Source organism: Salvia miltiorrhiza, chromosome 3 (genome assembly GCF_028751815.1).
Source record: "Salvia miltiorrhiza cultivar Shanhuang (shh) chromosome 3, IMPLAD_Smil_shh, whole genome shotgun sequence".
In the NCBI taxonomy this organism is placed as follows: domain Eukaryota; kingdom Viridiplantae; phylum Streptophyta; class Magnoliopsida; order Lamiales; family Lamiaceae; genus Salvia; species Salvia miltiorrhiza.
The window spans coordinates 55,675,772-55,692,890 of NC_080389.1; the positions used below are offsets into that span (position 1 = coordinate 55,675,772).

Here is a 17,119-nt window from a genome sequence, read left to right on the forward strand (position 1 = left end):
ACACCAACAAATCAATTTAAGATCTCACCACATATGAGGGATTTCATTGGAGCGCTCATATATATATATATATATATATAGAGAGAGAGAGAGAGAGAGAGAGAGAGAGAGATGATCCAATGAGAATGGATAAATGTGGTGAGAAAAAAGAATGAATTGGAAATGTTAGATTTTCAAAACCGAAGATTGATATTTACCTGGAGGGGGAAAAAATTTACATGGGTTCAAATCAGGGAACAAAATTTTATCTATTAACTTAATAATGTTATTCAACACTATATATATGGCTGTAAATGAACAGAGCTACTCGCGAGCTATTCGAGATTCGGCTCGAAAAAAGCTCGTTCGGAGCTCGATTCGATAATAAACGAGCCGAGCTCGAGCCTGATTTCGAGCCTGAAATTTTTATCGAGCCGAGCTCGAGCCTGACAGTGCTCGGCTCGTAGACCTCGCGAACATGTTCAAATTCGATTGTTCGCGAACATGTTCGCTAGCCTGTTCACGAACCTTCAGTCGAGCCTTCAATCGAGTTAGTACACGAGCCTTAAACGAGTCGAACTCGAACTCGAATAACATATTAATTAAGAAGATTTTCTTAAATTTATAACAAATTCGAGCTTGAACATTATATATACGAACATCTAACGAGCCGAGCTCGAGCTCAAGCTCGAATTCGACATTATCGAGCATCACCCGAGCCGAACTCGAACCGAGCTCGAGCTTAATATGTGGGTGACGAGCCGAGCTCGATCATCAAGATAAAAGCTCGAATCGAGCTCGAGCCGAGCTCGAACACCCGAATATTTAAACGAGCCGAGCTCGAGCCTGCTTGTATTCGGCTCGGCTCGGCTCGGCTCATTTACAGCCCTAACTATATACCAACTATTATTCAACATTATATACTCCCTCCGTCCACAAACAAAGTCTTACTTGCCCAATAAATATTTGTCCACCAAATAAAATCATATTCTGCTTTTTGTACATTTACACTCTCCCTTCTTTCCTATACTTAATATCCTTTTGTCAGTAAGGCCCAACCCAATTAACTAACTAATACTCTCTCTAATTACCCAACCCAATTAACTCCCCCAAGAACCCAATTTTCCCCCTAATTCTATCATCTGCAACCCTAGCTCATTCTTTCTCTCGTTCACTCCGCCATTTTTCTCATTTACTCTGATGTCTAACTCTCAATCTCGCTCACTGCCTCTATCTACAACTCCCAATATCTTCTATTTGCTTCTATTCAACTCAAATATATCGGTCGAAAATGCAACCCACATCTCTCTAATTTTAATTTATTCATGGGAGTGGGAGACTGTAATCTAAAGGAGATTGTACCGGGAACAGTATTCACGACCGTGAAATCTAGAGTGGAGAGTTTTCAATCCTCTCAATCGAAGAAGATCACTCATTTCTCTGAATCAAAGACAACCACTGATGATTCTATGGAGATTTGTGAAATTGTCATTGAATTTGAAACGATGTGCCAAAACGCCATTGACGGTCATGGAATCTGAACCGGAGAATGTTTCTCTTTTGAATCGGAAAATTTTCATTCTCTCTTTGGCCGGTGATGCCATTTTTGTGAGTGCGTTTTTATTTTTTCTGCTTTACTTTAAATATTGACATTCAAATATTCAAAAATAGCTTAAAAAACAATTTGAGTTAATAAATCAAAAAATATTGTGAAACATATCCATTTGTGTAAAGTGTAACATAGGTAATCAAATGTCATAATCACTACTCCATCCGTCCCACTAGACTTGGCACACTTGCCTTTTTTGTTTGTCCCACTAGAATTGACACTTTCCTAAAATAGTATGTGGTCCCTACTTTCTTTACTCACATAAAATAAGTGGACCATGCCCAACTCAAAAGTGCCAAGTCTAGTGGGACGGAGGGAGTATTATTTTATCTCACTCACAAGTCACAATACCTTTATCAGTTTTTTTGATCTTCACGCTTAGCATGAAATGAGACTTAATTTATTTTGTGGACGAATGGAGTACTACTTTATTCATTATTCTCATTTATCACGAAAAATAATATTCTCACTATAACCTATACATATATGTGAGCATTTGAATTAAATAGAAATCAATTTCAAAATATAAAGGGTTAATAGCCAGAAAATACACGAACTTTCATTGGAATTGCATATTGCACACGACCTTCAAAAATAGCCCCATAATACACCACCTTTTAATTTAGTCGCAAATTGCACCCGGCGAAAGTTCCGACCACAACTATGTTTGACCGGCGATGACGTTGTAATTTTTTTTAAAGACGTGGCATTACGCGTGGCTTTTTTAAACACGGTGGCAAGCCACGCGTATAATACGACGTCGTTTGACTTTGTTATTCCATTTTAATTAAATGAACTCTGATTTCCCAATTATAATGCCCTAATTGTTAAATTAAAATTCATAATTTAGTAGAACACGAAAGGTCATTGTTCATTTGAAGTTGGAGATAAGCGAGAAAGGAGAAGGATTTTGACGGAAGAAGAGGAGGGCCGATCGACTGATCGATTGAAGTTGGAGAGCACAAAAACTAGAGCGCAGAGATAGGGGAGGTATTGCTAACATGGGTGACAGGTAGGTGCTTTCAATCGGTGGTTTTAAAATAACAATTTTGTTTGAATAATCGAATGTGTTTTTGAAATTTTTTCTTTCTTTTTTGCAGTTGCAATTTCACTATCTTTATACATCACGGTGGGACATTTAAGGAAGTACAAGGATTTGATGCATATTCGGGGGGTAAAAAGGTAGGATTTTCTGACCTTGAAGTAGATAAGTTTGGGTTTTTTTATTTGAAGGAGTTAGTCGAGGGTTTGGGTTACTCAGGATGGGGCAAGTTATTATATGTGGAGCCTATGTCATATACATTTAAGGTGATCAAAACTGATAAAGAGGTCATGGAGATGTTGGGTTTCCTAAGTACCAATAATAGATGTTTAAACGTTTTTGTGGAGGGTGGGATTAGGTCAGATGATGGGGCAAATGAGGAAGAAGATGATGGGGAGGGTTTTGGGGCAGCTGATGGGTTAGATGATGGGGCAGATGAGGAAGAAGATGATGGGGAGGGTTTTGGGGTAGTGTCTGGGGCAGATGAAGATGAACATCAGCCTACTCTTAAAGAGTTACTCTCAAACGCAAACTTACCTACATATGATTTTAGTGGAGGGGATTGGGTACTTCAAAGGTGGGATGGAGGAGTGACCACTGATGAAGAGAGTGATTACACTCCATCTAATGAGGAAGAAACTGATGAGAGTGAGCAACCTAATAGAGAAGTTGCAGATGATGAAGAATATTTGGAAATTAGGCAAAAGCAGAAAGAAAGAGGTCCTGCTACTTGGGTTGGGGAGTTAATAGAGAAGTGTCAACCTGAAAAAGAGGAAGAAAATGTATTAGAGTACGAGGATTCTGATGAAGATGTTAACTGGACTGAGAGTGAGGATGAAGGGGAGATGGCTGATGACAAACCTAAGAAGAAAAAGATTAGGTATGATCCAAAGGCTGATGACAAACAGCTTGAACTGAAGCTGGGGTTAAGGTTTGCAGATGGTTATGAATGTAAAGCAACGTTAACAAGCTGGGCAATTGCAAATGGGTGGTTTATTCAATTTAGGAGATTATCAAAAGACCAATGTGAAGCTAGTTGTAAGCCTCCATGTACATGGAGGGTTTATGCCTCTGTTGTGAACAAGGATAAGTGTTTCATGCATGATTAAGTCGATACGTGGAGAGTGTACCTGTAAGAGAGCTACAAGGAACAAATTATTGAGCTCCAAATGGATAGCCAAAAGGTACCTTCCTGTGTTTAGAGTCAAACCAGATTGGGATATAAATGAATTGATGAGGGATATATCTGATAGGTTTGCTACTGATTGCAGTAGAGACAGGCTTTACAAGGCAAGGAAAATTGCCTTAACATTAGTCAGGGGGTCAGTTGAGGATCACTATGCTTATCTCAGAAGTTACATAGCTGAGTTGAAAAGGGTAGATGAGGAGGGTACTTTTGAGGTTGTGATGGGAAGAGATGGTGTATTCCAGGGACTTTACATAGGTCACAGTGCATTGAGGAAGGGGTTTAAAGAGAGTTGTAGACCATTAATTGGGTTGGATGGGTGTTTTTTGAAGACCTACCTAGGGGGTATATTGATGTGTGCTGTTGGGAAGGATGGGAACAACCAGATGTTCCCAATAGCTTGGGGAGCAGTGAGTGTTGAAAATGAGGTCAATTGGGGTTGGTTTGTGAGTTTACTTGTTAAAGACTTGGAGATAGGTTCTGGAGAGAACTACACATTCATTAGTGACCAGCAGAAAGTAAGTCCTATATTAATTCATTGTTCGACATTCATTTGATTTGTTATTATCCTTAAATGCATTGATTACTTATGTTATTCTTGCTAACAGGGACTTATGAATGCTGTGAGTACATATGCTCCTAGGGCCGAGCACAAGAATTGTGCCCGGCACATATACATGAACTGGAAGAAGGACAACAAAGGAGCAACACTGAAAACCTTGTTCTGGAGAGCTGTTAGATCCAGTACAGTCCAGCACTACAATAAGGTGATTGAAAAAATGAAAGCTGAGAGTGTTGGAGCTTATCAAGATTTCATTGGGAGGGAAGTATCTAAATTCTGTAAGGCTTTCTTGTCTTTCAATCCTAAGTCCGACATGGTAGATAATAATATAAGTGAAACGTTCAATGGATGGATACTTAGTGCTAGGGGTAAACATTTGATTCATATGATGGAAGAAATTAGGACATCTATCATGGTAAGGCAAGTAAAGAAACTGCATAATATGGCCGAGATAACATATAAGATTTGTCCTATGATAAACAAAAAGCTTGAGAAATTGAAGTATGAGGCTAGGAATTTGAACCCCCTACCTGCTCTTGGTGATAAGTTTGAGGTTGAGGAAGCTGGGGATAAGTATGTGGTGAACATTCCATTGAAGACATGTTCTTGTAGGATGTGGGAGCTTACTGGGATACCATGTAAGCATGCTATGTGTGCCATTAGATTTTTGAAGGAGGATCCATCAGCATATGTCAGTGAATACTACACAGTTAGTAGGTATTTGCAGGCATACAAGTATGCTTTGGAGCCCCTAAATGGTGAGCTACTGTGGCCACAGTGTGAGGGTGAGAAAATTAAGCCTCCAGTTGTTAAGAAAATGCCAGGGAGACCTAAGAAAAATAGGGTTAGAGATCCCCTAGAGGTTGATCCAAAGAACCCTAGCAGACTGAGAAGGAAATGCCTTGTTATGACATGTGGGAACTGTGGTGAACAAGGGCATAATACCAGGAGTTGCAAGAAGGAGAAGGTTGAAAAAACTACAACTGAAAAGGGAAAAAGGGGAAGGCCAAAGAAGCCAACTGCTCCAGAAGTTGACAAGGGGAAAAGCCCCATGCCTTCGAAGGCAGAGTAGAAGCAAATTGCACTAGAAAGGGCAATTGCAATGTCTGGAGCTGGACTTTATATCAACGAAGGCAGTGGCAATTAGTACTTTCGGGTAAGTATCACATTAATCAACATTAATTTGTCTTAATATCATTGTTTTACTATAACAAGGGCTTTTACTGCAGACACCATCTCAAAGGGGTTTTACCCCTTTAACTACAATGGGCAGAGGTCGTGGTGGTGCACGGGGCAAGGGTCGTGGTGATGGAAGTGGCCAAGGCTCGGGGAGTATAGTGATCGAAGGGCAGACCACACAAGAAAGTTGCAACAAGTGAAGCAAGAATTTTAAGTTTTTGTGTTTTGGATGTTGATGTAATAGCAGGTTTAGGGATGAACAATTTTAGAATCCCTCATTTTGTCTTGGCATTTGAAATAGCTTATAGCATATAACTCATTTTGTAATAGAATGCTAAGTACTATGATTATAACTTCTATATACTTAACAAGTTCAATGAAGATTATGGTTTTTGCCCAACTTGTGTACTCTTTAATTTGTGCAATTCATTGACTGCCATAATCAAGGAAATGTGACATAACTTCAAACCATAACTACATACTTCATTCATATCCAAAGGGAAATCCATAACTACATACTTCATTTCAATCCAAAGGGAAATCTAAGGAAATGTGACATAACTTCAAACCATAACTACATACTTCATTCATATCCAAAGGGAAATCTACAATTTCGAATACAGAAACAAGATGACCACAGCAATCAAAGCAAATGTGAGAGCCCTAATTCTACGTTCCATTGTTTGCAACTTAACATCAATTGAACTTGGCAAAGCTTCGTTCTTCACCATGGAAGCTTCAACTCCATCACCTTCAAAGCCTTCAAACCCACTGGAATTGTCCAATGCAGCATCCCTTTCCCTTCTCATTTTGTTAAAACAACTCTTGTAATATGGTGTGAGCTCAGGATCGACCCACACCCAAAAACCACAATCATCGGTATCTCTCAATCGACATTCAACATACCTCATCTCTGGATTCTTCTCAGTGTGGGAAGTTTTCATAATTCCAGGGATTTTATGCACGCATCTCCTTTCCGTGCCATAACTCGACCTTTCCATTGACGATTAGCTTCGAGAATAACTCATGCTTCTTCGACTCTATTCGCCCCTTTCTTTTTCCTTTACCTCTAGCGGTTTTGCCTTCAATCTCTTCGCCCCTCATATAAAATGTATGGGAGAGTCTGCAGCAAGAACCCTAATTAAAATGGGGAAGACACTTTAGATTTTGATTTTAACTTGTAAACACACGAAACGACGTCGTTTTGGGTGTTGTAATGTAACAACAAAACGGCGTCGTGTTCTTCATCGGAAAATCGTCCACGTCAACAAAATCCGACAGCCACGTCACCACCGATCAACGTGGTGGTCAACGCGGGTGCAATTTGCGACTAAATTAAAAGGTGGTGTATTATGGGGCTATTTTTGAAGGTCGTGTGCAATATGCAATTCCGATGAAAGTTCGTGTATTTTCTGGCTATTAACCCAAATATAAATTAGGAACTATTTTAATTCTTAAATTGTGAATATATATCGATTGTGAATTTAGTATTTTACTAAATGAATTCATAGTCCTAAATTCGAATACTATAAGAGGCAAAAAAAATTCTTTCTAAATTCAATATTGACTACGAAATTTGTAAAACTCTCTCCATCTCATTTCAAATGTCTCAAAATTATAGTATTTTACTATAGTTTTGAGATATTTTAAATGAGACGGTGGGAGTAAATTAAATAATTTTGAGAGATTTGAAATGAGAGGGGGGAGTAAATTAAATTGTACTTTAATTAATGCTTTAAGGGGGACTTGTAATATAACCTTACCTACTACCATAAATGTATATATATGCATTGACAAATGACAAGGAATTTGCAACAGAGAATATATAGAATCCCGTTGTTGTCAAGGAAAAAAGTAGAGTGATAGCCATAATGCAATCATATAACTTACTCACATTGATACTTATAAATTCGTAAAACATGACAGCTCTGCTTGAAGCAGAAATATCCTTCTGTACATTTCCTCAGCTCTTATTCATATAAAACGGGCCGCTACCAAAGCCACATTTAATGCAGCTGTCTGAGGAAATTCAGTGCCGGCGGCAAAAAGACCAACTAAAAACTCACAAATGGAGGATTTGGTCATAAATATTGCGGCCCAACCGCACACATACATACATATATCTATATATATAATACCCTGATCATGGATATTTCCAAAGACTGTCGTTTTTGGAGTAATCCTCCGGCGACTCCTCGTCCTCCGCTGCGGGCTTCATCCGCGGCGGGCTGACCAGCATGCCCTGCGCCATGTCGTCCAGCAGCTTCGGCATTCCAAACAGCGCTTCCTCGTCGACGAACTCATGCGCCTGACTGCTCGACGACGACGCCTCGCCAGCCGGGGGCTGCGCCTGACGTCCGGGGCCGGCATTCCGTGGCGCGATGGCTGAGGCGGAGGCTGCGGCGGCCGCCCTTATGTCGTCGTCGGAGAAGGAGGCCGGCATGGGATACGTCGGAGCGAGGCCGGGGAAGTTGATCACGGCTTCGGGGCCTCTGAGGGCCAGCGCCGCCACGTCATAGGCCGCCGCTGCCATCTCGGGGGTGGGGTACGTGCCTAGCCAAATGCGCGCTGTCTGACGCGGCTTCCGGATCTCCGACACCCATTTACCGCTCCGGCACCGGATTCCGCGGTAGGTGGGATGACGGCCTGACCTCGGCGAGGCAGCGGCTGCGGCGGGCGGCGGGAGGGAGCCGTCTTCAGCAGCCATGCACTCGAATTTGGAGAAAAAAGGGATGAGTGTATTTAGATTTGGTGCGACAATGTAGCCTAAGTTGGACACATAGGATAAATTAGTTGGAGGATCCTTGGGGTATATTATATAATGTAAGACAAAGAGAGAGAAGGCGCGGGAAAATCGTGGACCCTTATTTCGTGGGACAATTCTTGTTTAAGGTTTGCTAATAATTAGCTGTGTATATGATGATTGTCTCACTCTCACTCTCATTTTCACCATCACTCGCACACCCGATCTCTCCCTAACGCGCATACACGGGTGGGACAGACACTTGACACTCTCACTACCTTGAGCATTTAATTCAATCCTTCTTAGAATTTTCTTCTATGTTGTTTGATTAATTTTTTATAATATAATCTTTGAGTCGGTGCTCTAGTGCCATGTGTAGTTCGTCTGATTTATTTTTATTTTTATTTCTATTTCCTCACGTTGGAATAATTCGTTGCCGTATTTGGGAGAAATATTTTAGATCGGTGGGCTCCATTATTCTTATATCACTAAATATAGAGTACTAGTATTATTGTTGCACACGAATTCCAACAGTTGGATTTGCGATTTATTCGTTAAGTATAACCCGAGTGTCGGTAAATTAAGAAAAGTCCGTCTAAGTTCTTTCATGTTGTTTTGTTTTAATATGTGTATACCTCGTTTTGTTTTAATATGTGTAATACCCCTGGCTGAGTTTTAAAATAATTTTAAACTTAAAAATATAAGATGATTCACGCTAGAAAAATAAAAATATTTTTTTATTTTAATTTTAATAAAATAATTATATAAATTTTTAGTTATTTAAATTCTTATGCATTGCATATTTATTTAAGTTGAAGTATTTAATTCGTAGATAATATAAGCCAAACTATTTAATTAGCGGAACCAAAAATATTTATTACAGATTCATAAAACAAGTAAAAAGATTTTGATTGGCATGTCATGTTATGTGATCACCTCCTTATTTTCGGCAACTCTTATCATCATATGATCAATTCCTACTACCACCTTATAAGTATCTAGTGAAAGAGCTCAAGTTCAGACAAGTTCTCCATTTTTTATTCTACACACATCATTTAACAATTCATCACATTTCACTCTTGCATGACAGAGCTCAAGTTCAGACAGAAGCAACAACACAACTTAACCAAAACTCTTCAAGGTTTCTTTCTAACTCAATAACACTTATAAATCTGATCATGGCCCTTTTCGTTTACAATATGATGCATATATTATTGAATAACAAATCTATACATATTCGAACTTTGTATATATAAATGAGCAAGAATTTTGAATGATTAATAAGAACATATATGACTTGAAACGACTAGAAATTGAGCTGTGATGCTGTAGTGAGTGTCTAGCCGGGAGTCGGGTAGAGACGAGGTGGTCGATGATGGCTTGGTATACGGGCAGAAATGACTGAAATTGAGCGGTGGCGGAGGCACCACCTGTTGGCTGTGTTGTCACCGGAGCAGGGTAGGAGCGGGGGACGATTGTGTGGCTTAGTTATGGTTGCCGAAAACCAAAGGACGGCGACGGCGCTCTTCGCGGTTGAAGAAGATATAAATAGTCGATGTGTTTGTTGTGATATGTGACAGAGGGAGGGGTAGAGTTAAGCATGAAATGATTTGCATTAAGTATTTTGTAAATAAAAGCATTTATGATTTAAATTGGTTTACATAAATAAATTCAATTATCAAAGAAAAGTCGAGTAGGGATATTGTTGGTGCCCTTAATCGAGAATTTTAATTTTCAAGATTTATAATCTAATTTTGAAAATTCAGCGTGATGAATCAAGAATAGATAACCTTCACTTTGACTTAAGGCTAGCTTCACGAGACTTATTAACAATAGAATTTCTTGTAAGCTTTGTTGACCAAGAGGATTAACACCAGTTTTTCGAGACTAGTTACGTTTGAACTTCAGGCTTTGCCTATCCAGGTGAGCATATTTTTCAAATGCATGATTGAGTTATATAAGCTCTAAATGTTTCATGAAATGCAAATCTGTTTAATCAATAAAATAATTTGTGCACTACTCTAATTAAGGCTTGTAAATGAATCGATTGAAATTCTCTTTTGACCTAAAAATTCTACAGGCTCAAACCTATGGGACTTAAGGAATAATAAATGATATAAAAAAAAGAGGAATAAAGAAATTAATATTAAATAAAAATGAAGTAGAAGAACCCAGATTCCAAATGAACAAATTCAAACTTGAAAATTTCTGATTCTCGAAGAATGAGGGGCAAGGGGATTTCTATAGGGTCTTTTCCTATTCCTGCTATGTCGCAGGGTTAAAACCAAAAAAAATTTGTTTTTTTTTTCTCGATGTTTTCTGACGTTTTCGATAAAACCTTCTCGGAAAAGTATTTTAACTATATTTTCGGTAATATTAGTAGATGCTATGCGAACAACTCTTTTTCTATCCCCTTCCAAGGGCAGATTCTTACGCGTTACTCACCCGTCCGCCACTGGAAACACCACTTTCCATCTGGCTTGCATGTTCGTGTTCCGTGTACCGCACTGAAGCTTGTGTAGCTTATGCGAAGCAAGCGGGTACAAGATCGAAAAGAATGCATTGGATGGATGCCCGGGCATTGAGAAGGAAGGACGCTTTCACAGGTGAAAGGCAATGAGGAGATACCGTCTGTGATACATAATTATTTGATTATTGTGTAGGTTATTTCCATATTTGAGAATCAACCTTGATTTCAACCTACTGGATCGGGCCTAATGAGAATAGCATAATATTATTCACATTATCAGTAAATTCATATATAGTGAGATCTAGGGCACGATCTCGTGCGTTTATTTTATCAATCCTATGGCTGATATTGTAATTGGAGGAAGAATTTTTTTCGCAGGGTTCGAATCCTGGAGGGAGCAGAATATTTTAAATTTTGTTATTCATCAGTATATATGTCTTGTTCATTACCAATTTTTAAAATTTTATTTTTCATCAATATATACATCTTGTTAGCTAGATATACGTCTTGTTTATTAGTATTATATGTCTTATACTCTTATTCTGTAACATGAGGACAGTGAATAAGATATATAATACTAATGAACAAGACGTATATCTAACGAACAAGATGTATGTACTGATGAAAAATAAAATTTTAAAAATTGCTAATGAATAAGACATATATACTGATGAATAAGACAGTATATACTGATGAATAATGCAATATATACTGATAAATAACACAATTTAAAATATTCTGCTCCCTCCAGGATTCGAACCCTGCGAAAAAAAAAATCACCCTCCAGTTACAATATGAGCCATATGATTGATAAAATAAACGCACTAAATCGTACCCTAAATCTCACTAAAATTAGGGGGTCTCACTGGAGCGCGTCCCTATATATATATATATATATATATATATATATAGGTTCAGGAAAGAACCATAAATAAACGAAGACCGGAGAACCATTTTCAGCCATTCGATCATCAAGATCTACGGTGGATGCATCATCTTGTTGGATGAATGCAGATCCTGGGTTCGAATCCTAAAGGGAGCATTTTTTTTTATTTTTTTGAGTGCATTAATTTTAACAGCGGATGCATTAATTTTTACAGTGAATGCATTAGATTTGATGGTTCTCCCGTTCTCACAAATAATGTAGTTCTCTCTAGAACCACACCCTATATATATATATATATATATATATATATATATATATATATATATAGGGGGCCGCTCCAATGAGACTCCCTAATTTTAGTGAGATCTAGGGCACGATCTGGTGCGTTTATTTTATCAATCCTATGGCTGATATTGTATCTGGATGGTGATTTTTTTTCGCAGGGTTCGAATCCTGGAGGGAGCAGAATATTTTAAATTTTGTTATTCATCAGTATATACTGCATTGTTCATCAGTATATAGGCCCTGTTCATCAGTATATATGTCTTATTCATTACGAATTTTTTAATTTTTATTTTTCATCAGTATATACATCTTGTTCATTAGATATGCGTTTTGTTCATTAGTATTATATGTCTTATTCATTGTCCTAGTGTTTCACGAAAAATATGGGGTCTCACTGGAGCGCGCCCCTATATATATATATATATATATATATATATATATATTATGTATACATTAATTGTTATATTTATTATTTGTTGAGGGACCAAATAATAAATATTGATAACTTGAGAAGTTATAAATTAATAAGGGGTTTGGTCCCTAGGAAACGATATGTTCTATTCTGTATTTTTTTTCCATCAAAGACATACGCTAAACAAGAAAGGTATTGTATTCTTGGAAGATCACACTGTGTCTGTGTCAATCGATTTTCAATTATGGCTACAGGTTAGTGAGTTTGGTCTAAATATTCTTAGATTATCGTCATAGAATTTAGGGTTAATTGCCGTTAAATTCAAAAGCTTTTTGAGATTTCGCGATATTCTCACCAACTTCAAAATCGGCGTATGAATACACGAATTGAGAATCCGTTCTTAATGTTCCCAAAATTAAAAAAATCCGGCGAGATGACATGGCAAACACCTGTGACATGTCAATTAAATGCCAAATAGATATAACATGTCATTTTTTATTTTTTTTAATTAATCTTATTTTAATAAAATATTAATAAATTAATTTATAAAAAAATAGAAAATACCTACCCCCAACCCCAAACACCCCCTTCCCCACCCCCTCCCCCTCCCCTCCCCTCCCCCCCGACCACCACCTCCAAATCCAAACCCCCGGCGCCACCCCAACCAACACCGCGAGAAGAAGAAGGCCGCCCAAATCAGTACACAAAACCAAACACCTTCGACTCCTCCATCTACCCCATCCCCAAACACCCAGAGCTGCCGCCGCTGAAAATCGAAAGAAGTAGTCTGCAAGAGAGAGAGATTTGAAGGAAGGGAGGCAACGATTTGCAGAGGGATTTAGGGTGATGATTTGAAGGAGGGAGGTCGCGATTTGGTGAGCCGGTTTGCAGAGCGGCGGTGAAAGGCGAGAGAGAGATAAACCGGCCGAGATGGGCGGTGGTGGTGGTCTGGTGGAAGTCCAGAACTCTGGCAGAGATGAGTAAGGGAGACGGTGGGAGTCCAGAGCTCGGCGGCGGTGGTGGTCTGGTGGCTGGAAGTCCAGATCTCGGCGATGGTGGTGGCTGGAAGTCCAGAACTCGGCGGCGGCGATGGCTGGAAGTCTAGAACTCGGCGGCGGTGGTGGTGTGCGAGAGAGAGAGAGATTTCTGCATTTTTTTTCCTTTTTTTTAATGTTGTTGGAAATCAAAACGACGTCGTTTTGATTTTTAAAAAACGACGTCGTTTCCTTACGCCGCCGACTATGCCACGTTGTAACTACGGTAGTCCATGTCAGCTTCAAATTTTGGGGATTTTTTAATTTTGGGAACATTAAGAATGGATTCTCAATTCGTGTATTCATACGCCGATTTTGAAGTTGGTGAGAATATCACGAAATCTCAAAAAGCTTTTGAATTTAACGGCAATTAACCCTAGAATTTATAGTAATTATATGACATACTTCTAACACAATGCTGTGATCAATTTCACTCGATCAAAGGGGAAATGCAAGGATGTTTGCTAACAGCCACTATATATTAAAAGTTTATTTGCACTTTAAATTACTTGAGTACTAATGTACATGCACCTTAGCTTGCAGAAATCATAAAAGGTTTACTTAACCTTTTTCCGTTAGTATTGTATAAAAAACTAGTTTGTAGCCCGTCGAGTCGGGATACCATTTTATATTGTAATTTTATTATTTTATATATTTTTTATATAATGAAATTATTTTTATATTTAATATAATAGATTTTAAATTATATTAATCTCAATCACTTATACCAACTAAATGTTAAGAACTAATTATTGATCACATCTGTCTTATGAGCATCATATCATTTTAACCCTGTAAGACCATATCATCATTTAGAGTACGAAAGATGATATCGGACTTTTGAGCATAATCTTGTTTGTACCTTGAAATTTTATCTATGACTTATGATTATAACTGACTTATAAAACATCATCTTATATGGAGCTGATCATGAAATAATTGTGTACATCATCTCATGTGGAGAGCTTGAAAGATCATAATTGAGTTTCGAGCATCATCTTATCTTGAGCGTGAAAGGCGCGCGTAACTGACTTGTGAGTATCATCTCATTTGAAGTTTGAAATATTATAACTAAATTATGAGAATCATCTGGTCTGAAGTTTTAGAAAATTAATTTGGAATTCAAATCATATCATCTTATTTAATATTCCAATTAGTAAATTTTCATTAAAATTATTTGGAATACAAAATTCGTTTTAAAGAATGGTCAAAAAAATCTTATTTTTTTGGCCAAATTAAATTGAAGAATTGATTTATCTAGTCACAACTATTTATTTTTTTTAAAAAAATAGATTAAATTAACTTTTTATTTAACCAAATAAATTTAATCAAATTAAACTGACCATGTAATTTAAATTGTATTAATCTCAATCACCCTACTAACTAAATGTGAATGTTTGGTTTGAGAAGTAGGAGCATCCTTTTATATAGATTTTGTTTTGGTGAAATCTCATAAAAGATTAATATGCCATGATATGACTTAGATATATGAGAATGAATAAATATGGAGATGTATTTTATTATTATTATTATTATTATTATTATTATTATTATTATTATTATTATTATTATTATTATTATTATTATTATTATTATTATTATTATTATTATTATTATTATTATTATTATTCATTAAACTAAAAGGAAAAACAAAAAGAAAACGGATGAATTGTGCTCAACAATAAAAATTCATATGTGCAAATTTCATCAAATAAATAAATTCAAATTTTGTATGAAAAATTATACAAATCAGATTGAAAAAATAATTTATTTTGTCAAAGTATTAATCTCAATCACTCCACCAATTAAACATAGATTTTTGGTTTGAAGAGTATGATCATTCTTTTATATAGGTTTTGTTTTGGTGAAAATCTCATAAAAGATCAATGTGGAATGATAAGATTTAGATAAATGAATATGGAGATCTTTGGAGAATTATTAAGATAAATAAAAATGCAAAAATATAGTGATGCCACATAGAACTATTATTATTATTATTATTATTATTATTATTATTATTATTATTATTATTATTATTATTATTATTATTATTATTATTATTATTATTATTATTAAACTATAACATATTCGATCACAGCTAACTAAAAAGAAAAAGAAAATAGATAAATTTCGCTCGACTATAAAATTTCACAAGTTGTTAGTCCATCTATTTCTTTATCTTGAGCTCATTGAGCCTCAAGAAAATTAAGAAGCCGTTAGACTAAATTGCATTATGTGTCTGCATATGAAGGGATTTTCTTGTTGAAAGTGCCAACAAAGCTAGAGTCGAAGGAGCAGAGGAGTTTCTTGCAAATATACGAACAATGGGCTGAATGAGGTAAAGTTTCCATCTACAAACGAATTCTCTTGTTACTTCATCAACCCAAGCTTAAACTTGCTCTTTTTTTTTTTTTTTTTTATGTTTAGATTAATGAGGAACTTAAGAACTATCCATCCAATATGAATGGAGTCCCTCATTATGTGGTAAGTCTTGCTTCAAATATGTTATTTTTCCTCCGTCCTTCAAGCATCTTCCTAAAGGAGGAGGAGTTTCAATAAAAATTAGTTATGTTATTTGATTAGTGGAGAATGGATCCCACAAAAAGTGAAGATTGTAAAGATAATAATTAGTGAATTTTTTTTCCAAAAATAGGTTAGGAAGATGTTTTGGAGACGAATCAAAATAAAAAGAAATGAAGATGTTTGAGGGACAAAAAGAAACATTTTATTTCCAGTAAATGTTAAGTAGCATAAACATATTATGACAGAGTAATGGCAAGCACCAGTTGAGTGGAGGGCAGCCTCCTGAGGTCTTACTAAGAGCATTTCAGTCTGCTGCTGGCGATTAGCGTCTCGTTTACAATTGGAGATGAGGATGAGAGAAGTATTATGTGTCTGTTATTGTTGTTGTACTAAAAAATTTTAATATGTAACTGGTGTATGAATAGTAAATAGTACTAAAGGGGGAATAATGTCGCCCTCTGTTCTTAATCATATCGTCGTTGTCCATTTATAAAACTATCTTCATAATCATAATTCATATTGGTAGAACCGCAGAAGATATAAGATTAACTTCTTAATCATAATCCAATCTAAGCCATCAAATAATCATCAACTCATTTGTTGCCAAATGACACCATTTTATAGGTGCGTTTAATTTATACTCCATCACTTCCTTAATAATAGTGTATGTTTTTTTGTTTTTTTTGTTTTTTTTTTTGTTTTTAAAACACTATCCCATCACAAATTCCTTACCACACCTTCTCAATTTATTTCTCCACTTATAATGCACTTGTTCAATATTTATTAAAATTTGTGTCATTAAAAGTGATCACATCCTTAGCGGATAAAGGGGGTATTTTGATAGATTTGAAATGCATATATATATTAGAATTCATATATATAATGCATATATATATTAGATTTTGATGGATGTACTACTAAATTGTTGTGCTGAACAGCCTGAACACCATCAACAACACATATAGAGAGAGAAATCTGGCTACACATCAGCATATATACAATGACTTAATTTACACTTTTTTTAGGTTCAGATGTGTTCTTCTTTGTTGTAGGTGGTAGGTTTCATCCACCACCGATTACTTCATGGCTATTTCTTCCTTCAATTGATGCTGGGATGTACTTTGATGTTCAGATAAATAATATCACAAGCAAAAAAATAAAGATTAACAACTATGGTATGCAATGGCAAATTCGAATAATAAACCTAAA

At 36.5% G+C, this 17,119-nt stretch overlaps 2 protein-coding genes across 2 annotated transcripts; one reads left to right on the plus strand and one right to left on the minus strand.

Annotated features, from left to right (window-relative positions):
* The first annotated feature begins 3,863 nt into the window (after positions 1 to 3,863).
* Positions 3,864 to 5,450, plus strand: LOC131019029 (uncharacterized). The gene is made up of 2 exons (XM_057947714.1): positions 3,864 to 4,334; positions 4,425 to 5,450. The coding sequence occupies exons 1-2, from the start codon at positions 3,864 to 3,866 to the stop codon at positions 5,448 to 5,450; spliced, it is 1,497 nt and encodes a 498-aa protein (XP_057803697.1).
* Positions 5,451 to 7,426: 1,976 nt separating this feature from the next.
* Positions 7,427 to 8,352, minus strand: LOC131014552 (ethylene-responsive transcription factor ERF025-like). The gene has a single exon (XM_057942554.1). It carries the CDS (start codon positions 8,262 to 8,264, stop codon positions 7,701 to 7,703), a length of 564 nt encoding a protein of 187 aa, XP_057798537.1. The 5' UTR covers positions 8,265 to 8,352; the 3' UTR covers positions 7,427 to 7,700.
* Between the last annotated feature and the right edge of the window lie 8,767 nt (positions 8,353 to 17,119).

Coding starts and splice junctions, on each gene's coding strand:
- LOC131019029 (XM_057947714.1), top strand. CDS start 3,864: ATGAGGGATATATCTGATAGGTTTGCTACTGATTGCAGTAGAGACAGG. Junction 4,335..4,424: donor TCATTAGTGACCAGCAGAAA/GTAAGTCCTATA, acceptor TCTTGCTAACAG/GGACTTATGAATGCTGTGAG.
- LOC131014552 (XM_057942554.1), bottom strand. CDS start 8,264: ATGGCTGCTGAAGACGGCTCCCTCCCGCCGCCCGCCGCAGCCGCTGCC.